Source organism: Ovis canadensis, chromosome 7, assembly GCF_042477335.2.
Source record: "Ovis canadensis isolate MfBH-ARS-UI-01 breed Bighorn chromosome 7, ARS-UI_OviCan_v2, whole genome shotgun sequence".
Taxonomy (NCBI): Eukaryota; Metazoa; Chordata; class Mammalia; order Artiodactyla; family Bovidae; genus Ovis; species Ovis canadensis.
The window spans coordinates 13632850-13658921 of record NC_091251.1 but is presented as its reverse complement, the minus strand read 5'-3'; the positions used below and the strand labels follow the sequence as shown (position 1 = coordinate 13658921).

The window sequence follows — 26072 nt, the reverse complement described above, 5'->3', positions numbered from 1 at the left end:
TTAAACAGTATATTTTCTGTCACATCTAAATACTTCCTTGTTTTCATAGCATATTCCACATACTCTTTCTTTACTTTAGTAATATAATGGCTCTGAGGAAAAGCATTATGGGACTAATGTCGATTTAAGAAACGAATTTTAGAGTAGCAGTGATATTATTAATATAAAGCTTAATCCTTTTAATAACTCACAGTAGTTACTACTTGGGATCACTAGTGTGCCAGTAACTGCTAAAAGTTGTACTTTTACTATCTCTGATCTCTTCAAAATCCCTTTGAATGTATTATTCTTGCCCCTCTTTTGAATGAGAATACTGAAGCCAAAAAGATGGTAATTAAATTAGAATTCCACCCCAATCTGTCCAACATCAATGAGTAGTTTTTACTATAAAGAAAACCTTTAATATTTAAGAGTACTGTTACTTGAAAACTGGCAGCTTGAATACCATTTGCTTTTGGAATGATTTATGCATGATAATATTAAGACCTTACTACATTTTTGAATGCCAGTTACTGTCCTATACATGTGTTACTTTTTTTAATCTTCACAAAGAAAACCCTACTAGGTAAATTATTCCATTTTGCAACTGAGACAGCTGGACCTCAGAGAACTCCGATAACTTGGTTGTATCACACAGCTCACTTGCAAATAGTGGAGTCAGAATTTGAAAGCCTTTTTTTTTTTCATTAGGAAGGCAGACTGCCTTTCTAATAAAACTTTCAAATCTAAGAGTAGTGTGTATGCACTTTTAGAGTAGAGTTTTTCAGCCTCGGCATTATTGGCTGGATGATTGCTCGTTGCATTGTAGGGTGTTTAGCAGCATCCCCGGTCTTCACCCACTGAACGCCCAAAGTGTTTCCTCCCAAAGTGTGATGGCCAAAAATTTCTCCAAGACATTGCCAGGAGAGTTTCAAGGTGGCTAAAGTTGCCACTGGTTTGGAACCACTAATTTATAGATATGATGCATTTCTATAATAGCTCAACTTTTGTATAGTAGCTCTTGCTTTAAAAAACTGCGGTTGATCACAGGACAGGATGACTGGGTGCTGCTTCCTGTTTCTAGTCTGCTCCTGAGCCAATTCTCAGAGTTTACAGTAAGGGAGTGATGATGCTTATCAGCTGCTTCAGAAAAAAATTGAATAAGAGTATTGACTTTGTATCCCTATATGATCAGGGCATTTTTTTAATGACAAAATACTTTTACATGTATAAGGGAGACATCGTAATTTTAAGAATATTATAATCTGGTAAGGGTTAGCAATTGCTGAAAACTAGTACTTAGTAAATAGCAATTGCTAAAAAATATTTTCTCTTTATTGATTATGGTTGTAGATTTTAAAAAATAAAGTTTTTAATTGTGTAAAGAATTTTAGGTAAACCACATCTCTTACTCTGTGGGTGTCGTTAGGTATGTGTGTGTGTGGTGGGTGGGGGAGATGTGAGAGAGAGAGGGAAATCGGCTGATTGTTCGTTATAATAACGGATTATCACCCACTGATCCAGACAATAGCAGCTTAGGTATGCAAGAACCTACTGTCTCCTTATGACTGTATACTACCGCTACTAATATTTACTTATAAGCAAGACAATGCTGATGATTATAGCATATAGATTTTGAAATAACACTCATTAACTTCATCCTGGAAAGAAGTCTTTGTTTTTGTTTCGGGTTTTGTTTGAATTGCAATTAATATCCCATTCGTCACTTCATTAGTGTTGGCTTTTGGCTATTAAAGTCATAATTTTGTTTCTAAACTCATTTGGCCCACAGGTGGAAATGGTGTATTCATTGTTGTCAATGCTTGGTACTCATGATAAGGATGATATGTCGCGAACTTTGCTAGCTATGTCTAGCTCCCAGGACAGCTGTATATCCATGCGACAGTCTGGATGTCTTCCTCTCCTCATCCAGCTTTTACATGGCAATGACAAGGACTCTGTGCTGCTGGGAAATTCCCGGGGCAGTAAGGAGGCTCGGGCCAGGGCCAGCGCAGCGCTCCACAGCATCGTCCACTCACAGCCCGATGACAAGAGGGGCAGGCGTGAGATCCGAGTCCTCCATCTTTTGGAGCAGATACGCGCGTACTGCGAAGCCTGCTGGGAGTGGCAGGAAGCCCACGAGCAAGGCCTGGACCAGGACAGAAATCCAAGTACGCTCCATACGGTGCATGTGGCGAAGCAAATGTGAAAGGTTTTGAAATGAACAGCTTTTAATTAGGATGGTGTCTTTGTGGATCAGAGTGGGAAATTCATATTAGCTGCCTACACTGCTCACACAGTTCAAAGCTTAATTTCTCTGTTTGCCTAGGAAAAAAACTAGCAAAGGAAAACGTTGTGTGTCCTACAGTGCAACCAGAAAAGAACAGAAAATCCAAGTAGACTTAAACACTCATAGCGTAGTTGATATAGAAAGAACTTGAGCGATTATGTTCTCCTTCTCTCGAGATTAAGCTCAGGAAGGTGACTTTACGTAAGTTCCTTCAGCTGTGAGTGACCAAGCCGTTCTCTCATATTCGCACATCACTTTACTCAGTGGACGCAGAGCTGTGTTATATCCGTTATTTGATCCTTACAACAACCTTGTGAAGTAGGAAGGGAAGATATTATCATCTTCATTTTACAGATGAAGAGACTGAGGTTCAGAGAGGCTAAAAGATTTGCCTGTGGCTTCACAGATAGGTGGTGGGTAGTGGATCTAGGATCAGGGGCCAGACCTCCTGCCTCTCAGCCCAGTGTTCTTCTCACTGCCCCATCTGTCTTCAGGCCTTGGGGCCCCAGTTGCTGGGGTGATCAGCCACCCAGCTCTTCTCTCAGGGAGAAACCCTCTCCCCCAGGAGCAGGGATCATGGGAGCTGGGACCCTTGGGGAGATAACTTGCTTCATTCCTACAGGAAGAACCAAAAGCAGTAAGAATATAAGGTAAGACCTCCTTTCACCTGCTAAGAACCCACACATAGACATACACACAACAAAGGACTATCGAATCAGTATCTCGATTGGGGGAGCAGGAGAAAGACTGATGATGAGAACTTGATCTATAAAGATTCAGTAGATTTCTCTTAGGGTTAGGTACAAAGGTGAATTTATTACAAATTAAACATTTTTCAACAATAAGAATATCACAGAAATGTCCTTTCTGTTTGTCCTAGGGCTAGGGAGAATTAATAAGTTGCTTTACTGGGAGAACATTATCTTTATGGATCGTTTTCTTTGGCTGTCCACAATCATGTAATGACTTGTATTGTGTGCTCTTAATACCTGTCCTCAGAAAAGTCAAATAGAACAAATATGATTACTTCTGAAAAATAGATTGGTTTTTAAATTTTTATTTCAAGTAACAGTTTTGAAACTTTATGCACAATGTTAAATGTGCAAGGACATTTTCTTAGACGCTTTCCCTTTAAATTTTTATTTACTATGTGGTATCTATATAATAAGCTTTCTCTACTAGAGTTGTACTAGGTTTCTCTATACATTTCTATACAGCCATGTGCCTTTCAGTTGAAAATAAAGATTATAAGTAAATAGTTTTATACTAAAATGTTTTTATTATTTCAAATAACCAATATTATTTTTAAGTTATTAGTTGAATTATAGCATAAACCTACATGGGAGTTAGTCCAACAGACTTGGTCAAAGGCTGATGAGAGGTAACCATTTTTATGGAACCAAAAAAGCGCTTTACCTATATTTTCCTTTCAGTGTGTGTAGTATTGATTCATCTTTTCAGCAAATGCTTGTTGATTCACTAAGCTACCATGCATGAGAAGTATATCAGCAAACTCGGAGTATTTTTTAGATATAATAAACATCACTACTTTGAGAAAACAAAGCATTATGGTTTATGTCGATTTTATTTTTCAGTGCCAGCTCCTGTTGAACATCAGATCTGTCCTGCTGTGTGTGTTCTAATGAAACTTTCGTTTGATGAAGAGCATAGACATGCAATGAATGAACTTGGTAAGATAAAAATGTTTCTTAATGCCATAGAAGGATCCTGAAGACTTTTCGTCATTGTTGAATTAGTGTACAAGGCCACTAACTTATTTACAGTCTGCTTCCTCCTTGTAGCAAGTGACTCTGGCTTCCAGAGAAGACAATGTCCTAAGTGACAGAAACTGCTACCCTTTTATAACCTAACTTGGGTTCTTAAAATCTTAGCCAGAGATGGGCAAAAATAAATAAATGGGCCACTCTTGCCAATATTGTCAAGGTAGACCCTGGGTGACAGTCGGTGGGAGGGTAATTTGAATCGTTTTGAGATGTGATGATATGGAGCTTTGTAATTATCCTTGAACTCAGTCACTTCTGATAGACACAGGAAGGAATTATTATTAAGACTCTCATTTATCTTCATGGTTATCCGTACTTTACTGAATTTTCACGATAAGCAGTGTGGTTGGTATCTCTGAGACTCATCAATAATGGAAGAGCATTATTCTCTAATTTACGTTAGAAAACATTCCGTTGATTTGGAAGGATTACTCTTAGTATGTGTTCTCACGTACTCTGAACCTTATAAAACCTGCCTCTGTGGCCCCCATTGTTCATGTGATGGTTTCTCTTTGATTTCTAGGTTCATTTTGCACATGTGGTTTTTATAAGTTGCATCATGCTGAGCCATCCCATGTGAACCTGGATCGCTCTAGTTGAGCCACAAGCAAGAAGCATGCACTGCGTCTCCATCTTAGTGTAGCTGTGCCCTTGCTTTTTGTGCTGTGTACGTTGCCTTTCATTCCAGCCCCACTTTGTGTCCCTGCCACACTTACCATTTTCATTCATCATTTATCTTTAAAGTGACAAAGTCATGAGTCTCTTAAAACACAGAGAAGCTGAACGGCTGAAAATGAGTGCTGTCTCCTTCAGATCGTCACTTTGGGAGGCTGTGTATACTTGGTCTCCACCTGCCCCCAGCTGTACTTTTCTCCCCACAGGCCCTAGCCCACCTGATTCTCTTTCCTTATTCCCCAGGTTCCTGTGAAATTGAGTATGCACTTCTGAGTTCTCCCCTCCTCAGTACAATCCAGCATTGGTGAAATCTCAAGTTTGGGTGGTTTTTTTTGTTTGTTTGTTCTTAACACTCGTAATAATGGGGGAAATAATGAACAAACAGGAAAACGAATCCAGTTTTAAGCTCCTTCAAATGTTTTTCCTAAATGTCCCTGTGTTCCAGTGAACTGTAGACTAGGACTGACCCACATTAATTATCTGAATTTCCAAGTGAAATCTAGACTCAGTATTTGTTCCTCTTCCTTCTTCAGGTAGGAAGGCTACCCGGGGCATTTCATCCCAGGAGCTAGGGCAGGGGCTTTCAGGTGAGGAGCAGGACGGGGCCTCTGGGGGTGTGACTGTGGGGATGTAGCCGCAGGGGATTACCTTTTCACTCCTAGCCTCTGACTTTGCGTTGGAGCCAAAGAAGGGACAAGGTGTGTAGACTGTGGATAGATACAGTCAGGTAGCACAAGGGATCTGACAGTGAGGGACGGGAGGAAACTATCCCTCACTGTCAGATAGGGACTTCATCTACTGAGTCCCAAGTAGATGAAGAAAAATTCCTAAGCCCAGTCAGCTAGGACTGTCTTTTGTAGATGCAAGAAAATTCTACAACTGTTGGGGTCATTTAAGTTTGCAACTATTAGACTATAGTTTGCAAGTTTTAGACTATAATACCAGGAATGTACACATTTATTAATTTCCAGCTCCATCCTAGAAACCGCGCTAGGCACTAGATACAGAAAGGATTAAGGTGTGGTCCTGATTTTCAAGGAACGCGTGGTTAATATGCATTGGTGTTTCCAGACTAGACGATGATGCTCACCAGGGCCAGTGGTCAGAATGTGTACTTCTCTGGCCCATGGTAAGCAAGCTTAGGAAAATAGAATCTCCAGAGCAGGGAACCTAGGAATCAAATCCAGTAAGTGGCCCAGGTGATTCTTAGGATCAGGAAACTTTGTGAAACTACCAATATATAGAATATTGTTGCTGAGCCCTACTTATTTTAGAATGAGGTATTTCATGCTAATGGTGACTATCTAAACCAAGTAAAAGAAAAGTAATACACTTTTCTTAAAATTCTGTCATCTTTCTACTGTCTTGTTTTGATAAGTTTAAGGATTTTGGTAAATATCACCTGTAGACATTGATCGTCTACTATCAATAAGGTTATGAGATACCATACGCGATAATATTTGGTTCATCTGGACCACTGTTCTCTAACACAGACACCAATAAAATGTGGAAGGATGTGCTCATGACCTTTACATTACCTTGAAACATCCTAGTATTTCTTAGGGCAACCAATTTTTTTCCTATCTGTCATGAATTCACATCATATTTTTGTGAATCCATTTTTAAAGTGTATAGATTCTTTGCCTTCACTGGAGGTTTTTGTTTTGTTTTTTTTTAACTCCTGGAAATCATAAAGGGTCTCTCTATTTTATCTAATACACTAAGTTTTATTGAATGTTCTTTTTTCATTAGCACATTCTTCATCATTTTATTGGCATTAATCAGGTTCTTTTTCAGAGTCAAGTCCTAAGATTTTTGGTTTTCCCACACAAAAGTAGTCAAGGGCCTTCTTGGGAGGTTCTTGAGATTATTGCACGTTACTGTCTTAGAATAGTGTCACAGATGCTGCTGTACTGGGCAGGATTTTGTGTAGCCGTGAAGCAGAGTGTGCTCTGTATGGCTTTGACAGTCCGCTTTATAATCCTCAAGATAAGTCAGCAGTGACTCCCAGGCCTGTTTCCTAGTCAAGACTCTAGGCCCTCCTCCTTTGCTGAAGGATTAAGGGGTGGGCCTTTCTGAAGCTCTGTACGAGGCTTTCTTCCGTTCACTCTCCCTAGGCTATAAGCTCTGCTACATGGCTTCCCTGACAGTGTTTTTCAAAGTAAGTAAAGTCGCTCAGTCGTGTCCGACTCTTGGCGACCCCATGGACTGTAGCGTACCAGGCTCCTCCCTCCATGGGATTATCCAGGCAAGAGTACTGGAGTGGGTTGCCATTGCCTTCTCCAGGGGATCTTCCCGACCCAGGGATCGAACCCGGGTCTCCTGCATTCCAGGCAGACGCTTTAACCTCTGAGCCACCAGGGAAGCCAACTCACATCATAATCCACGTTCCCTCTCCTGAGATTTACACACATTTTCATACTGCTCCTCCAGCATTTTCACCGAGATGATTTTTCAGACATTTCTGACTCAACTGACAGAAACTGAGTCTGTCTCCTCCATCCGCAAAACTGTCTCTTGACCAGGGTTCCTTTTCTCAGACAGTAGCCTTCCCGTCAACCCACTTGCTGAAGCCAAAATCTTAGAAGACACCTTGGACTCTGTTCCTGTCCCCTATATCTGCCAACTGCTTTAATTCTGGCTCTTAAATACATCTTACACCACTGCTAATCTTTTTATCCCCAGCACAAGCAAAGCCTCTTTCTTCACTGCTAGTCTCCTATAGTTTGTCTTACTTGACTCCCTACTTCCCATCGTAATCATTTCAATAGCCTTAATCATAGGAATCTGTTTAGAACATACGTCTGATTATTCTTTTCTCCTGCATTAAATCCTTGGTGAGGTACACAAAGTCTTGTATTACCTGGCATTTTTGTAGTCCCTCCTTGTTGCTGTATTTTAATGTCTCAGGCCCAGCAGCCCTTACACGTGCTCTTTTATCTGCTTGAAATGCTTCCTTACTGTGTCTCCTCTGCCCTTCTTAGATGGTCATTCATCTTTAAGTCTCAAGCTAAACCTTAATTCCTCAGCCATTTTCTTGATCCTTCCAGTCTACATTAGGTTTGCCTGTTATCACGCCCCGTGCTTCTACACAGTCATGACATTTAAATTAGCTGTTCAGTGGCGCTCTGTGCTAATCTGTAAGCTCCATAAAGACATTGGCTGTTTTGTTCATGGGCTGTTTTGTTCATGGGCTGTTTATCTTTCCCATCATGATGGGTGGATGGAGGAAAATCTTCCTAAATATGGTTTGAATTTTCCTTAACCAAATTAATTTTTATTTACCTACATTCAGACTTAACTGTCATTGGTGCCAGTTATAAAGATTCACACAAATGTTCCAAGAGTTAAATCCCTGGCTTGGCATTCTTGACCCAGAATTGAACTTGGTCTGTTTTGCAGACTTGCTGATTACTCTGCATACTGATCCTTCTAGATTATTTACAAAAATGACGAATGTACAGATCCTCTTTTAGATTAATGACCTGACAGTTTAGACTTACAGTATCCAAGAATTACCTGTTTATATTCACCGTCTCTTTTTCTGTCTTAGCTAACAGGATCTCCAGTTTCATGATGATTATATTGACGACGAGTAACATTTTGAGTAACTTCCATATGCATTTTTATTTTTCTTTTTATTCACTCCTGCACCATTTTGCTTCACCTTTTGTCCTTCTGTTTTGTGTTGTCTTTCCACTACCCCTTCCTTTCTGTCTTTCCCTTTCCTTTCCCTTCATTTTCCTCCTTGCCTTCCTACTGTTGACCACTGTGGACATTGTTAAGTATACCCAGTGGTGAGAATCAAGGGGAAAGAAGATACTAAATCCTAGAACTGGTATTTGACACTTGTGTGTATCAAAGAAAAATAAGAATTTAAAAAGAAAAACCATAAAAATGGTTCTATTCAGCTTAGTAATAAGTTGAACAAGTAATTCTTTTTCATAAAAAACAAAAATAAGCTTTGCTTCCTGCACTATTTCACTTAGAAGTTTTAGTATTCCTAATGATACTAAAAATTATTTTGGAGGTAAAAATATATTAAAGTAATTAGGCCATAGTGTGTGACAGTCCTAGTAATGAAGTTACCTTTTTCTGCTTACATTCAGGAGGGCCTAATAGTGGAATATAGTCTTCTTCTTCCGTGACAGGATGCAGCGTATTACAGTAAATAGAGTGTAATATTCATCTTATTCAGTAAGACAGGGGCCTGGAGGGTGGAGAAACTGGCAGAAAATGAAATAGTTGTCGCTCGTGCTTGATAAGTGTGTTACACAAGAGTGCTTTATAACATTTTTTGTAGCTTGTAATTCTGAAGACAGAGTTAAACTCATTCTTTGATATTTTTCCCTGTAATTTATAAACTTGGTACCCATTTGTGTTATTTTAGATTATTGACTTTTTCCTCTTGCCCTTTTTAAATTAGGGGGACTACAGGCCATTGCAGAATTATTGCAAGTGGACTGTGAAATGTATGGGCTTACTAATGACCACTACAGTATTACTTTAAGACGATATGCAGGAATGGCTTTGACAAACTTGACTTTCGGAGATGTAGCTAACAAGGTATGTTTTATAAGATCGATTTCTTAAGATAGCTCTGGTATGAGCTTTTTACAGACTACTTTTCACTGACCTCTTTTTTGTCTCTCTCGTCATTAAACACTGACTAATAAAAACCTGTACTTTATATTCCACTGCATATCCGTACTCATTTGATGTCTAATGCCTAAACAAAGGCAAAAGATGGACACAGAAGTGAACTTATGTAATCACATTTAAAATTCTGTTCCTGGGCAGACTTCCCTGGTGGTCCCGCAGTTAGGACTCCACTCTTCCACTGTAGGGAGCACAGGTTCAATCCGTGATTGGGGAATTAGGATCCCATTTACTGCGTAGTGAGACAAAAAGTAATTTAAAAAAAAAGACTATTCTTGGGAATGATAGCAAAAATCTGGAAATCTTGATGATTGGTGAAAGTGTCAGACACATATTAGTTCCATCCAAATAAAAGACTACGTTCAAACCCTTTTCTTATCATTTCTTATTATTTATTCACTTTATTTTTACAGTTTGCCAAGAAAGGAATGAATATCGCAAAGCATTAGGAGGGTGTTTGTCTTTCATTTATGTAGTCTGTGGTTCTAGTTCTCGTATGGGTGGCTGCAGGTTGCCTTGTTACTAACCCTGTGTAATCCTTGACTTTCTAGGCTACTCTCTGCTCTATGAAAGGCTGCATGAGAGCGCTCGTGGCTCAGCTCCAGTCCGAGAGTGAGGACTTGCAGCAGGTACTCCTCAGATTCCGCGTGGTTTTCTTGGATATTAGTGGCTTAACACCCTGACTTAGGTTAATGTAAGCTATGACTCAGTATTCAGCATCTCATGTTTAAATTGTGGCTGCATTAACACCAGAATAGAGGAAAAGAATTTTATTTTAGACTTCCTTTTGGCTCTAGATTAGCTTTAAGAAGAAATGTATTTATTAATAGATTTCTACTCTTACTTTTGGGCTTCCCAGGTGGTGCCTATGGTAAAGAACCCACCTGCCAGTGCAGGAGACATGAGAGACACGGGTTTGACCTCTGGGTCGGGAAAATCCCCTGGAGGAGGGCAAGGCAATCCATTCCAGTATTCCTGCCTGGACAGTCCCATGGACAGAGGAGCCTGGTGGGCTACAGTCTGTAGGGTTGCAAAGAGTCAGACACGACTGAAACAACTTAACACGCATGCACGCTCTCTTACTTTTAACCTTAAGAACAAGAAAGCAACTAGTATAAATAATTTTTAAACAAACTATTCTAAAATTGATCCATTTGCAGGTTATTGCGAGTGTTTTGAGGAATCTGTCTTGGAGAGCAGATGTAAATAGTAAAAAGACTTTGCGTGAAGTTGGAAGTGTGAAAGCACTGATGGAATGTGCTTTGGAAGTGAAAAAGGTACCTTTGAGAACATTTGGTATTACCATATGCATTTCATCTTTGGATACTTTTTCGCTGCCCTCTCCCACCCCTGAGACTCACTAATTTCTGACCCTCTTAGCTTACCAATCCCAAGACTTAGAATGCTCCAAACTCTGCAAGTATTAAGGCAGACAAGCCTACAAGGTGACCTAGTGTAAATCGGGGTGTTTCAGCTCTGTTGACATCTCGGACAGATAAGTCTTTGTTTGGGGGTACTGATCTGTGCCTTGTAGGATGTTTAGCAGCATTCCTGGCCTTTGCCCACTAAATGCTGACATACCTTCCCCTCAGTCATAATAATCAGAAATGTCTCCATTTATGACCAGATGTCCCCTCTAAGGGAAAAGGGACAGAATCACCCCCAGATGACTCCTTGCTGCCCAAATCCCAATCTCCCAGAGTCCCCAGATTTTGATAGTCACCTTATAGAGGTAATCAGACCCAAAGATGAGAAATCCATCAAATAATAATTTGTTTACAAAAGGAAGTAATATCCAGGTGGGATATCTACTGTAGAAACTAAGCTAATTTTTTTTTAATTGAAATTTGCGAAGAACTAAACTAAGCTCGTCTTTTTAGCTAATCTGAGCTTCCTTTCACCCAACCAGCCCTCCTTGACCCAGAACCTACATTTTTCTCTTCAGAATTTCCTTTTCAGTCTGGGGCTATTTTTTAATTTATGTATTTTTTTCTAAATTACATTGTTTTATACCTGGAAATTCCAAGAAAATCAACTGGAAAATTATTAGAAATAAGAAAAATATTCAGTTAAGTAACTGGCTATAAAGATACTGTTTAAGGGTGGTCAACAGGTACAAACTTCCAGTTATAAGATAAATACATACTAGAATGTAATATACAATATAATAAATGTTGTTAACACTACCATATCATATATGAAAATTTTTAAGAGAGTAAGTCCTGAGTGCTCATCACAAGGAAAAAGTTTTCTATTTCTTTAATTTTTGTGTATGTATATATACATATATATATCTATATGAGATAATAGATGTTCACTGAACTCACTGTGGTAATCATTTCATGATGTATGTAAGTTAAATCATTATGCCGTATACCTTAAATAGTGTTACATGTCAGTTATGTCTCAAAACTGGGAGAAAACAATACTGTTCAAATATACTCAGGATTTGCATAAAGGTACCTTAGAACACTACTGAATCAGCAGAACATTTGTACTCACAGTCTAGAAAAAAAGGTTATAAATGGCCAGTAAGCACTTGAAAATATACTCAGCATCATTAGTCATCAGGGAAATACCGATCACAACTGTGAGATACCGTTATACATATTATATTGGTTATGATCTTTAAAATTGACCATGTGTTGTCAGAGATGTTAAAGAGCTGAAATTTTTAGGCACTGCTGGCATAAGAGTTAAATGGTATAGAGGCATAGCTCGCTTTACTGCAGTTTGCAGATACTGTGTTTTTGGTAAGTTGAAAGTCTGTGGCAACCCTGCACCAAGCAAGTCTTTTAGTGCCATTTTCCCAACAGCGTTATTTTTCAGTTAATGTATGTACATCTTTATACATAATGCTTTTGGACAGTTAATAGACTACAGTATATGCACTGAGAAACCAAAAAAATGGTGTGACTTGCTCTATTGCAATATTTGCTTTATTGGAGTGGTCTGGAACCATACCTGCAATATCTCTGAGGTCTGTCTGTCCCACTTGAGAGAATTGTTGGCAGTGTTTTCAAACTAACATTTACCTGCCATACAACCTGGCCACCCATGAGGAACAAAACCTTAAATTTACACAAAGACACACAATTATCCACATAAAGATTATTTGTGATAGCTGAAACCTAGGAAAAACATTCTAATGTCTGTCAGTAGGTAAATGGGTAAATAAATTGTGGAATACTATTCGGCTATTAGAAAAAAAGAATGAACTATTGATACCTGCAATAATCAGTTATGTCAGAAATCAGAGCAGTAGTTGCCTGGGTTTGGGGATGGATTACAAGGGGCATGAGGAAATTGGAGGAGGATCAAAGTACAGTTTATTGGTTGCCTTAATACCTTACTAAAATTATACAAAAAAATTAGTGCCATGTACATTTTAAGACTCCTTTCTAATCAACTTTGTGTATTTTCAGAAAGATTTAATGTTTTTGTATAGATTATTAGGACTTGTATTGCTGCTGAATAGCTCATTGTATTATCACTCAGGGACCTCAAAGATCTACATACAGGCCAATTGCTACATACCAAGAAAGTTAGATTAACAGACACAGCCTACTGAAAAGTGTAAAAGAGGATTTTAATAAATGTCAAGACATAGTCTGTCTTGTAAAGGAAGAGTAGATCATTTCTCTCTCATAGATGAGAGAGAGATCACTAAAGATCATTTCTCCCTAAATTCATCTATAAATTTTTAAGCCCACACCAGGAAAACCAGAATTGAAAGACACACGTGTACCCCAGTGTTCATCACAGCACTGTTTACAATAGCCAGATGAATGGATAAGAAAGCTGTGGTACATACACACAATGGAATATTACTCAGCTATTAAAAAGAATGTGTTTGAATCAGTTCTAATGAGGTGGGTGAAACTGGAGCCTATTATACAGAGTGTAGTAAGTCAGAAAGAAAAACACCAATATAGTATATTAACACATATATATGGAATTCAGAAAGACGGTAACAATGACTCTATATGAGAGACAGCAAAAGAGACACGGATGTAAAGAACAGACTTTTGGACTCTGTGGGAGAAGGCAAGGGTGGGATGATTTGAGAGAATAGCATTGAAACATGTATATTATCATATGTGAAACAGATCGCCAGTCCAGGTTCGATGCATGAGGCAGGGCGCTCAGGGCTGGTGCACTGGGATGACCCTGGGGGATGGGATGGGGAGGGAGGTAAGAGGGGGGTTCAGGATGGGGAACACATGTACACCCATGGCTGATTCATGTCAGTGTATGGCAGAAACCACTACAGTCATGTAATTAGCCTCCAATTAAAATAAATTAGTTAAAAAAAATTTTTAATGTAAGCCCAATCTTGGAAAAACTAGCCCATCAGAAAGCTATACTATCCAGTTCTGGTTTGGTCTTGCTCTGGTTAACGGTATTAGAATTTATTTTCTCCATCTTTTTCTACATTCAGTGCAACAGCCAATATGAACATTCTTTCTCTTTTTAACTTGTCACCTCTTCATTCTCAACTTCATTCACTCCTCAGAACCACAAGGACCAAAACTGCCTTGCACATTCCCCATGTACTGCTCCCTTTTCACCTCATTCACTGGCCCTTCCTCTTCTACACAGCAGTCTTTCCTTCACCTGCACCCTGCGCTCTGGGCATTGCTGCTACTCAGAACTGTTCGTCCCTTACTCTTGTCCGCTGTACTTTCTCTACTGCTTATAGAGAAGGAGGCTTTTTTAACGTTTCACTTATCTCTAAGAAGCCCAATATTTTGAAAATAAAAAACAAAAATGTTCATTTTCATTGCTTCTTCCAACCTCTTCAGAGAATCTCCTGTAACCACCAAAGCCCTAAACAAGTAGTCAAGTAGTCACTCCCTTCATTTCCTAACTGGCCGTATCTTCCCCAGTTCTTTCTAAATTTGCTCCTAACAAAAAATCTAGATTTATAGCTTAACTAGGATATCACTTTTCTACCTATACCTGTATTTGATACCTTTGATCACATACCTTACTGAATCTCCTCCCTTTGTTTTTACCACCTATACTTCCAACATCCAATCATTTCATCTTGTCTCCTCTAACTATTAAGCTTTGAAACAAAACCCTTGGCCCCCTACATGTAGTCCCAAAGAGAGCAACTTCTGTTTTCCTACCTTCAGCTCTCATCTCTAGGTCAGTTATAAGTTTAGCTCACTCCTCTAAACTCTTCCCATTTTTTCTGATCGCGAGATACTTTGTCCCATTTCCTCAGTCACATTATAATTAAAATTGAGCTATTGTCCTTTTCACATCTTCAGTGATGAAATCATTTCTTCTCTGCCTCATGGTGAATAGTATCTATTTTATTCATTCAATATCCTGAAGAAGAGAATACAATGGCTCTTGATTGGGTTGAGCCCAAAATGTTTGCCATGACATTCAGGGCCCTCTTTTCCCTGTCTGACCTTACTTCCTGCAATGTCCCAGCGTGGACTTTGACTTCTGTGTCTTCTTTCTGTTATTTAGTGCTCCCTTGCTTATTCCCACTTCCATGCCTTTACTCTGTCTACCTCCCCTGCCTCCTCTGAATGTACATGTCTTTTTATCTGCAGAGGCTCTCTCCTCCAAAAATTATTTCATTTATTTGACTTAAGTTCCCATGGCAGTAATCTTTTCATTAGAGCCCTTGGTTTTAAGTATAGTGTTACTGTCTTTTTTCCCCAAAGTAAACAGCACCTTCAGAGCAAGTGTCAGTTGCTCTGTTTGTATCCCCTAAAGTACCTGTAACTGTGATAGGCACAGAGTAGATTTCTAATGAATGTTCGTTTGTCCCCTGATCGATTTTTAGTAAGAAGACTGTCGTCAGGAGCATGACAAGTTTTAACCAACATTCTTAATTGTACACTCAAAGTGTTTCCTCTGGCAGTTGTGATTTGACAGCTTACTATGATACTGCACATCAGGGAGTTGTCATTTTTATAATGATTTTGTTTCTTTGAGGATTTTAAGAAATTGGAGTATTTCCGGTATGCTTCCATTTTAATAAATTGTTACTTTTGCATAAACCACACATAAATATGGATGTGTATTTTATACAAACAGAATATTGTACATACTTGTCTGCAACTTGCTCTTTTCATTTAATGATAGGTCTGGATATCTTTTCAAATCAGCGTACAGGGGGTCTTTTCTAGTTTATATTATCCTGAAAATATTGTCTTTTCTGAACGCACATCAGTTGTTTCATTTTCTAATATAAGCTTCTGTGAGATAAGTGTGCACCATCTAAACATTTCACGTTCATTGCTTAGATGAATGTGATGGTCATTGTTTTAATGTTGTGTTCTGCTTGTTTCATGGGGATATCACTGTCTTAAGTTCTGTTTGGTATTTTATATAAGTTTTTTTAAGTGAGGAGTTCCTAATGCTTTACCAGTAAAGGATGGGCAGCCAGGGGATATTTTTAAAAAAAGAGAGCGCTTTCTCTATAGAAGTAAGTATAGATGTTCTAAGAGTTACAGTTACAGCCCTTAACTAGACGACATATATTGTCTCTTGCTAGGAGTCAACCCTCAAGAGTGTTTTGAGTGCCTTATGGAACCTGTCGGCACACTGCACTGAGAATAAAGCCGACATATGTGCTGTAGACGGCGCACTTGCGTTTCTGGTTGGCACTCTCACTTATCGCAGCCAGACCAACACTTTAGCCATCATTGAAAGTGGAGGTGGCATCTTACGGAACGTATCCAGCTTGATAGCTACAAATGAGGACCACAGGTAAGTACAGAGTTTTATGTTACTTTTAAATGAAGTGGTAAGATTCATATCTTCAGAAAGACTTAACTGAGCAAGTATGCAAGTTCTGAGCCAAATTACATTTATGACAGTGAAACTATTAACTATTAATACCTGATGTATTCATTAACATTTATGCTAATAAAAGTTCATAGTATCACAAAGATGTCTAAAAATAAACCAGTGATACTTGAGAGATATAACCCATGTGTAGAATAAAAAATGAAAGCCATAAATATTACAGAGAACAAAATCCTTTCCTGTATGTAGTATGGATTAAGGGAATATGAGGTGATAAAAAAAAAACCTGTGGTTATGATCCAGAAAGTACAATGATTCACATTTTTCTAGTGGAGCCATAATATCAGTGATCAAAATGTTTCTCAGCCAACAGCCATTCATCCCATTTATTAGAACTGTAAAACCTAACAGAGCACCTCAGATACAAGGCATACATTTTCAGAACTTGAGCTTTGCATTATCTCAACAAAAATATAGTATCTTTCACAGTGTATTATTTATTTCATCCTGTATTGTTCCTCTCTCATTTAAAAAAAAAAAAGACTGGGGTACTTGTAGTAAAAGGCTTTTGTAAGAATGTAAACATCTTTTCTGTAAGTTTTTGATGCACAAACTACAAGCCTCACAGCCCTTTCATCTTCTCATGGAAGAACTCTTAAACTCAATAAGCACTCAGGTGTCTGCTGGACTGCTGAGAGAACTGCCATTGCTAAAGCTTATTGTACCTTTTTGCCTATCAGTTTTAAAGCCCACTAGAGCTGACTATGCTCTCATTAAACTTCATTTTACCATGCATTAAACAAGCCACAGCTCTTCAGATCCTAACATTCATTATGCTGACTCTCAACTCTTGTTTTTATAGTTACTTTTAAATGTTTTTAAAACTTTTTAGAAAAACTACACACACAATTTTCCCAAGACCACTTAAAAGGGGGAATATCAGTATTACAAATTCAAACCAGAGAGAGATTATCTAAAAGTCATTTTGCTGACCTGAGCTTACAGTGTGTTCTCTGACTTTGTAAAGATCTGTTAATTGATTCTTTTCTGTACCTCTTCTGAGATGTCTCTGTTATCAACGTTGTGGAACCCACCCAGATGTTAAATTACCACAGAGTCCCTGTTCAGCTTTCATAATATATTTATACTCAGTAAACTGAGAAACTCTGTCACTATGTAAAGTAAATATATATTTGCTCAAGAAAAATTTTTAAAGCTGTTAGGTCAGAATAGGAAATGCAGAATTGATGAAACTGAACATTTTTACCTTTTAGTCTGACAGATGAGTACTATAAAACAATAAACATTAAATGAACTAAAAAGGAGATGGGCAGTGCTTGAAATTGATAATATAATTCGGTGTAGTTTTATTATGCCTGTTGTTACAAGTTTTAGCAGTTATCTTTAGATTTAAATTTGTTCTCTTTCATTTTATTTGTCACTGCAAACAGATTTTTACCTTACTTTTGTAATATCTTGTTTTTATTTCAGGCAAATCCTAAGAGAGAATAATTGCTTACAGACCTTATTACAACACTTGAAATCTCACAGTTTGACAATAGTCAGTAATGCATGCGGAACCTTGTGGAATCTCTCAGCAAGAAACCCTAAAGACCAGGAAGCATTGTGGGACATGGGAGCGGTCAGCATGCTCAAGAACCTCATTCATTCAAAGCACAAGATGATTGCTATGGGAAGTGCTGCAGCTTTAAGGAATCTCATGGCAAATAGACCTGCAAAGTATAAAGATGCCAATATCATGTCTCCTGGTTCAAGTCTGCCTTCTCTTCATGTCAGGAAACAAAAGGCCCTGGAAGCAGAATTAGATGCTCAGCATTTATCAGAAACTTTTGACAATATTGACAATTTAAGTCCCAAAGCATCTCATCGTAGTAAGCAGAGACACAAGCAAAATCTCTATGGTGACTATGTTTTTGACACCAATCGACATGATGATAACAGGTCAGACAATTTTAATACTGGAAACATGACTGTCCTATCACCATACTTAAATACCACAATATTGCCCAGCTCTTCTTCATCAAGGGGAAGTTTAGATAGCTCTCGTTCTGAGAAAGATCGAAGTTTGGAGAGAGAACGAGGTATTAGCCTAGGCAACTATCACCCAGCAACAGAAAATCCAGGAACCTCTTCAAAGCGAGGTTTGCAGATTCCTACCACTGCAGCCCAGATTGCCAAAGTCATGGAAGAAGTATCAGCTATTCATACGTCCCAGGAAGACAGAAGTTCTGGGTCTACCACAGAACTACACTGTGGGACAGATGAGAGGAATGCACTCAGAAGAAGCTCTACCACCCACACACATGCAAACACTTACAACTTTACCAAGTCAGAAAACTCAAACAGAACATGTCCAATACCATATGCCAAAGTGGAATATAAGAGATCTTCAAATGATAGTTTAAACAGTGTCAGCAGTAGTGACGGTTATGGTAAAAGAGGTCAGATGAAACCTTCAATTGAATCCTATTCTGAAGATGATGAAAGTAAATTTTGCAGCTATGGTCAGTATCCAGCTGACCTAGCCCATAAAATACATAGTGCAAATCATATGGATGATAATGATGGAGAGCTAGATACACCGATTAATTATAGTCTTAAATATTCTGATGAACAGTTGAACTCTGGGAGGCAGAGCCCTTCACAGAATGAAAGATGGGCAAGACCCAAACATATCCTAGAAGATGAAATAAAACCGAATGAGCAGAGACAATCAAGGAGTCAAAGCACAGCTTATCCTGTATATCCTGAGAGCAGTGATGATAAACATCTCAAGTTCCAACCACACTTTGGGCAGCAGGAATGTGTTTCCCCATACAGGTCAAGAGCAGCCAATGGATCTGAAACAAATCGAGTAGGCTCTAACCATGGAATTAGTCAAAATGTGACCCAGTCTTTGTGTCAAGAAGATGACTATGAAGATGATAAACCAACCAACTATAGTGAACGTTACTCTGAGGAAGGGCAGCATGAGGAAGAAGAGAGACCAACCAATTATAGCATAAAATACAGTGAAGAAAAACATCACGTGGATCAGCCTATTGATTATAGTTTAAAATACACCACAGACATTCCTTCTTCACAGAAACCAGCATTTTCATTCTCAAAGAATTCATCTGGACAGAGCACAAAAACTGAACACATCTCTTCAAGCAGCGAGAATACGTCCACAACTTCATCTAATGCCAAGAGGCAGAATCAGCTGCATCCAAGCTCAGCACAAAGCAGAAGTGGGCAGACCCCAAAAGCCACCTCTTCCTCTTGCAAAGTCCCCTCTATCAACCAAGAAACAATACAGACTTACTGTGTAGAAGATACCCCAATATGCTTTTCAAGATGCAGTTCATTATCATCTTTGTCATCTGCTGAAGATGAAGTAGGGTGTGATCAGACAACGCAGGAAGCAGAGTCCGCTAACACTCTGCAGATAGCCGAAATCAAGGACAACAGCGGACCTAGGTCAAATGAAGATTCTGTGAGTAAAGTTCCAACAGTGTCGCAGCACATTAGAACCAAATCCAGCAGACTCCAGGCTTCTGGTCTGTCTTCAGAGTCAGCCAGGCACAAAGCTGTTGAATTTTCTTCAGGGGCCAAATCTCCTTCCAAGAGTGGTGCTCAGACACCCAAAAGTCCGCCAGAGCACTACGTTCAGGAGACCCCACTCATGTTCAGCAGATGTACTTCGGTCAGTTCACTTGATAGTTTTGAGAGTCGCTCGATTGCCAGCTCTGTTCAGAGTGAACCCTGCAGTGGAATGGTAAGTGGCATTATAAGCCCCAGTGACCTCCCAGATAGCCCTGGACAAACCATGCCACCAAGCAGAAGTAAAACCCCTCCTCCTCCTCCACCTCCTCCTCCTCCTCAGACAGTTCAAACGAAGCAGGAAGTACCTAAAAATAAAGCACCTAGTGCTGAAAAGAGAGAAAGTGGACCTAAGCAAGCTGCGGTAAATGCTGCAGTACAAAGGGTCCAGGTTCTTCCAGATGCTGATACTCTGTTACATTTTGCCACAGAGAGTACTCCTGATGGATTTTCTTGTTCGTCTAGCCTGAGTGCACTGAGCCTTGATGAGCCATTTATTCAGAAAGATGTGGAACTAAGAATAATGCCTCCAGTTCAGGAAAATGACAACGGGAATGAAACAGAAAGTGAGCAGCCTGAAGAATCAAATGAAAACCAAGAAAAAGAGGCAGAAAAACCCACTGATTCTGAAAAAGATCTTTTAGATGAGTCAGATGATGATGATATTGAAATACTAGAAGAGTGTATAATTTCTGCCATGCCAACAAAATCTTCACGCAAAGCCAAAAAACCAGCCCAGACTACTTCGAAATTACCTCCACCTGTGGCAAGGAAACCAAGTCAGCTCCCTGTATACAAACTTCTGCCATCACAGAACAGGTTACAGGCACAAAAGCATGTTAGTTTTACACCAGGAGATGATATGCCACGGGTGTATTGTGTAGAAGGAACACCTATAAACTTTTCCACAGCTACATCTCTGAGTGATCTAACGATAGAATCCCCTCCAAATGAGTTAGCTGCTGGAGAAGGGGTTAGAGCAGGGGCACAGTCAAGTGAATTTGAAAAACGAGATACCATTCCTACCGAAGGCAGAAGTACAGATGAGGCTCAAAGAGGGAATGCCTCGTCTGTCACTGTACCTGAACTGGATGACAATAAAACAGAAGAAGGTGATATTCTTGCAGAATGCATTAATTCTGCTATGCCCAAAGGAAAAAGTCACAAGCCTTTCCGTGTGAAAAAGATTATGGACCAGGTCCAACAAGCATCTATGTCTTCATCTGGAACTAACAAAAACCAATTAGATGGTAAGACAAAGAAACCGACTTCACCAGTAAAACCTATACCACAAAGTACTGAATACAGGACACGTGTAAGAAAAAATACAGACTCAAAAAATAATTTAAATGCCGAAAGAAATTTCTCAGAAAACAAAGACTCAAAGAAACAGCACTTGAAAAATAACTCCAAGGACCTCAATGATAAACTGCCAAATAATGAAGACGGAGTCAGAGGAAGTTTTACTTTTGATTCACCTCATCACTACACACCCATTGAAGGCACTCCATACTGTTTTTCACGAAATGACTCTTTGAGTTCTCTAGATTTTGACGATGATGATGTTGACCTTTCCAGGGAAAAGGCTGAATTAAGAAAGGGGAAGGAAAATAAAGAATCAGAAGCTAAAGTGACCAACCACACAGAACTAACCTCAAACCAACAATCAGCTAGTAAGACACCAGCTGTTACAAAGCAGCCAATAACCAGAGGTCAGTCTAAACCCGTGCTGCAGAAGCAGTCCACTTTTCCCCAGTCTTCCAAAGATATGCCAGACAGAGGGGCAGCAACAGATGAGAAATTACAGAATTTCGCGATTGAAAATACTCCAGTTTGCTTTTCTCGAAATTCCTCTCTAAGCTCTCTTAGTGACATTGATCAAGAAAACAACAACAACAAGGAAAATGAACCTATCAAAGAGACAGAGCCCCCTGCCTCACAGGGAGAACCAGGTAAACCCCAGGCCTCAGGTTATGCTCCTAAATCATTTCACGTGGAAGACACCCCTGTTTGTTTCTCAAGAAACAGTTCTCTCAGTTCTCTCAGCATTGATTCTGAAGATGACCTGTTGCAGGAATGTATAAGTTCTGCAATGCCGAAAAAGAAAAAGCCTTCAAGGCTCAAGCCTGATAATGAAAAGCATAGTCCCAGAAATATGAGTGGCATATTAGCGGAAGATTTGACACTCGATTTGAAAGATATACAGAGACCAGATTCAGAACATGGTTTATCCCCAGATTCAGAAAATTTTGATTGGAAAGCTATTCAGGAAGGTGCAAATTCCATAGTAAGTAGTTTACATCAAGCTGCTGCTGCTGCATGTTTATCTCGACAAGCTTCATCTGATTCAGATTCCATCCTTTCACTGAAATCGGGCATCTCTCTGGGATCACCATTTCATCTTACACCTGATCAAGAAGAAAAACCCTTTATGAATAATAAAGGCCCACGAATTCTAAAACCTGGGGAGAAAAGTACATTGGAAACTAAAAAAATAGAATCTGAAAATAAAGGAATAAAAGGAGGCAAAAAGGTTTATAAAAGTTTGATTACTGGAAAAGTTCGATCTAATTCGGAAATTTCGAGCCAAATGAAACAACCCCTTCCAACAAACATGCCTTCAATCTCTCGAGGTAGGACAATGATTCATATTCCAGGAGTTCGGAATAGCTCTTCAAGTACAAGCCCAGTTTCTAAAAAAGGCCCACCCCTCAAGACTCCAGCCTCCAAAAGCCCTAGTGAAGGTCAGCCGGCTACCACCTCTCCCAGAGGAACCAAGCCATCAGTGAAGTCAGAATTAAGCCCTGTTACAAGGCAGGCATCCCAGACAGCGGCATCAAACAAAGGACCTTCTAGATCAGGATCTAGAGATTCCACTCCTTCAAGACCCGCCCAGCAACCATTAAGTAGACCAATGCAGTCTCCAGGGCGAAACTCAATCTCTCCTGGTAGAAATGGAATAAGTCCCCCTAACAAATTATCTCAACTACCAAGGACGTCATCCCCTAGTACTGCTTCAACTAAGTCCTCAGGTTCTGGGAAAATGTCTTACACATCTCCTGGCAGACAGATGAGCCAGCAGAACCTCACCAAACAAACGGGCTTATCCAAGAATGGCAGTGGTATCCCAAGGAGTGAATCTGCCTCCAAAGGGCTAAATCAAATGAGTAGTAATAATGGAGCCAATAAAAAAGTAGAACTTTCCAGAATGTCTTCAACAAAGTCAAGTGGAAGTGAATCCGATAGGTCAGAGAGACCTGTATTAGTACGCCAATCAACTTTCATCAAAGAAGCTCCAAGCCCAACCCTAAGGAGAAAACTGGAGGAATCTGCTTCATTTGAATCTCTTTCTCCATCTTCTAGGCCCGATTCTCCCACACGGTCCCAGGCACACACTCCAGTTTTAAGTCCTTCCCTTCCTGATATGTCTCTACCTACACATTCGTCTGTTCAGTCTGGTGGATGGCGAAAACTCCCACCTAACCTCAGTCCCACCATAGAGTACAACGATGGAAGACCAGTAAAGCGCCATGATATAGCGCGCTCTCATTCCGAAAGTCCTTCCAGACTTCCCATCAATAGGTCAGGGACCTGGAAACGTGAGCACAGCAAACACTCATCATCACTTCCTCGAGTAAGCACTTGGAGAAGAACTGGAAGTTCATCCTCAATTCTTTCTGCTTCATCAGAATCTAGTGAAAAGGCAAAAAGTGAGGATGAAAAACAAGTGAACTCTATTTCAGGAAGCAAACAAACTAAAGAAAACCAGGTATCCACAAAAGGAACATGGAGAAAAATAAAAGAAAGTGAAATTTCTCCCACAAATAGTACGTCTCAGACCACTTCTTCAGGTGCTGCAAATGGTGCTGAATCAAAAACTCTGATTTATCAAATGGCACCTGCTGTTTCTAAAACAGAGGATGTTTGGGTGAGAATTGAGGATTGCCCCATTAACAACCCTAGATCTGGAAGATCTCCAACAGGAAATTCTCCCCCCGTGATTGACACTGTTTCAGAAAAGGGAAGCCCAAACCCTAAAGATTCAAAAGATAATCAGGGAAAACAAAATGTGAGCAATGGTAGTGCCCCTACACGCACCATGGGTCTGGAAAACCGCCTGAATTCCTTTATTCAGGTAGATCCCCCAGACCAAAAAGGAACTGAGACAAAACCGGGACAAAGTAATAACCCTGTCCCTACATCCGAGACTAATGAAAGTTCTATAGCTGAGCGTACCCCGTTTAGTTCTAGCAGCTCAAGCAAGCACAGTTCACCAAGTGGGACTGTCGCCGCCAGGGTGAGTCCTTTTAATTACAACCCAAGCCCAAGGAAAAGCAGCACAGATGGCACTTCCGCCCGACCGTCTCAGATCCCGACGCCAGTGAGTAACAACACAAAGAAACGCGACTCAAAACCCGACAGCACGGAACCCAGTGGGACTCAAAGTCCGAAACGTCATTCCGGGTCTTACCTTGTGACATCTGTGTGAAATGAGCTGGAAGGATGAAACTAAGAATGTGATATGTGTTCATTACAACTGCTATGTAGAAATGTTGTTTCAAGTGAAACTGTAAAAGACTGAAAAGTTTTGTAAATAGGTTTGATTCTTTAACGTTAGAGGGTTTTTGTTCTGGAAGCCATATTTGATAGTATACTTCGTCTTCACTGGTCATATTTTGGGAGGCACTCTTGATAGTTAGGAAGAAAATGGTAAAGCCAAGTATATTTGTACAGTATGTTTTTCATGTATTTAAGTAGCATCCCATCCCAGCATCCTTTAATTATTGCTTGTCTTAAAATAACACTACAGATAGAAAATATGATATATTGCTGTTATCAATCATTTCTAGGTAATAAACTGACTAACCTTACATCAGGGAGAAATTGGTATTTATGCAAAAAACCATTCTGTTTTAGTCCTTGAGAGTCCATCTAACATCATAATTAATCATGTGGCTGTGAAATTCACAGTAATATGGTTCCCAATGAACAAGTTTACCCAGCCTGCTTTGCTTTACTGCATGAATGAAACTGACGGTTCAATTTCAGAAGTAATGATTAACAGTTCTGTGGTCACATGATGTGCATATAGATAGCTATAGTGTAACAACTTACACTATTCTGTGCGCAAAACAAAAAAATCTGTGTAACTGTAAAACATTGAATGAAACTATTTTACCTGAACATCAGAAAGTAGGTAGAATTTTTGCTATGCTGTAACTTGTTGTATATTCTGGTATTTGAGGTGAGATGGCTGCTCTTTTATTATTGAGACATGAATCGTGTCTCAACAGAAACTAAATGAACATTTCAGAATAAATTATTGCTGTATGTAAACTGTTACTGAAATTGGTATTTGTTTGAAGGGTCTTATTTCACATTTGTATTAATAATTGTCAAAAAGGGCCTCTTTTAAAAGCTTATATAAATTTTTTCTTCAAATTCTATGCATTTAAGAGTAAACTTCCTCTTACTGTAATAAAAAACAATTGAAGCTGATTGTTGGCATTTAACCATTCCATGCATTGGCACTTAACCGTTCCTGAAAGTTTAATGTGTGATTAGCACTTCCTGTTTGGTATTTTTCTTTTCTTACTCCACTGGAGTTGATTTTTTAAATTCATATAATAATAGCAATGTGAACTGCCTTGCATACGGGCATTGAACACAATAGGCCCACAAAGAACATTTCTTTTTTCTTAATAGAATTCTGTCCTTGAGAAACTAATTATTCTGAGGTAGAAGTAGTCTCTTCCAAGCCCCTCTTGGAATGTCACGGTCTTGTCCCTCCTGTTGCTCCCGGGTCTGGAATGAACACCTTCCATCACCTTTTGTGTTACAGCAAAATTTCAGCAGCCAAATATAATCAGCACCTTGCCATGTTCAGAAAATGCTGAGACATTCAAGAGACTCTTAAGAAACCACTGCCTGTTAACGAAAACTTTGTTTTTGATGAGTAGGGTTGTGGGGTGTGTGTTTAAATGCCCCCTTCCTCACACAGCAAGGAGAGGATCCTCCTTCATGAAGGAAGATAGACTGATAAGATTTATTTAAAAAGCTAATATATCTTTCCAGAATTTGTTCTAAATAATCAGAGAGTAAGGATGATGATAAATGTTCACGTATTTGTTGAATAAATGAAATTTTATTTTTTAATGATAAATTCATGCACTCTGCATTTGGGGGAGGGAAAAGATATTTAGATATGGCAGGACACTGGGGAAAGGTGGTGACGAGTAAGCATATCTACCTGCTGTCTTTGAAATCATATCATAGAGTTAGTTATCTGCCGCTTACCTGTGTTT

The 26072-nt window shown here is 39.3% G+C and overlaps 1 protein-coding gene and 1 non-coding gene across 9 annotated transcripts in view; one reads left to right on the top strand and one right to left on the bottom strand.

The window, feature by feature from the left end:
• APC (APC regulator of WNT signaling pathway) overlaps positions 1–25930 on the top strand; it is a 133214-nt gene extending 107284 nt beyond the window's left edge. For 2 of the 8 annotated variants that reach the window (XM_069595248.1, XM_069595247.1), the window contains 8 exons: positions 1913–2150; positions 3865–3960; positions 5262–5315; positions 9155–9294; positions 9939–10016; positions 10548–10664; positions 15911–16125; positions 17656–25930. In XM_069595248.1, coding sequence (XP_069451349.1) covers positions 1913–2150; positions 3865–3960; positions 5262–5315; positions 9155–9294; positions 9939–10016; positions 10548–10664; positions 15911–16125; positions 17656–24256 — 7539 coding nt within the window. In that variant the 3' untranslated portion in view covers positions 24257–25930. Of the gene's footprint in view, positions 1–1771; positions 2151–3864; positions 3961–5261; positions 5316–9154; positions 9295–9938; positions 10017–10547; positions 10665–15910; positions 16126–17655 lie in introns of all 8 variants that reach the window. The other 6 variants (XM_069595244.1, XM_069595243.1, XM_069595250.1 and 3 more) reach the window with 3 other exon arrangements.
• TRNAS-GGA (transfer RNA serine (anticodon GGA)) lies at positions 7021–7092 on the bottom strand. The gene has a single exon. It is a non-coding gene; the product is annotated as a tRNA-Ser (tRNA).
• Positions 25931–26072: the final 142 nt, after the last annotated feature.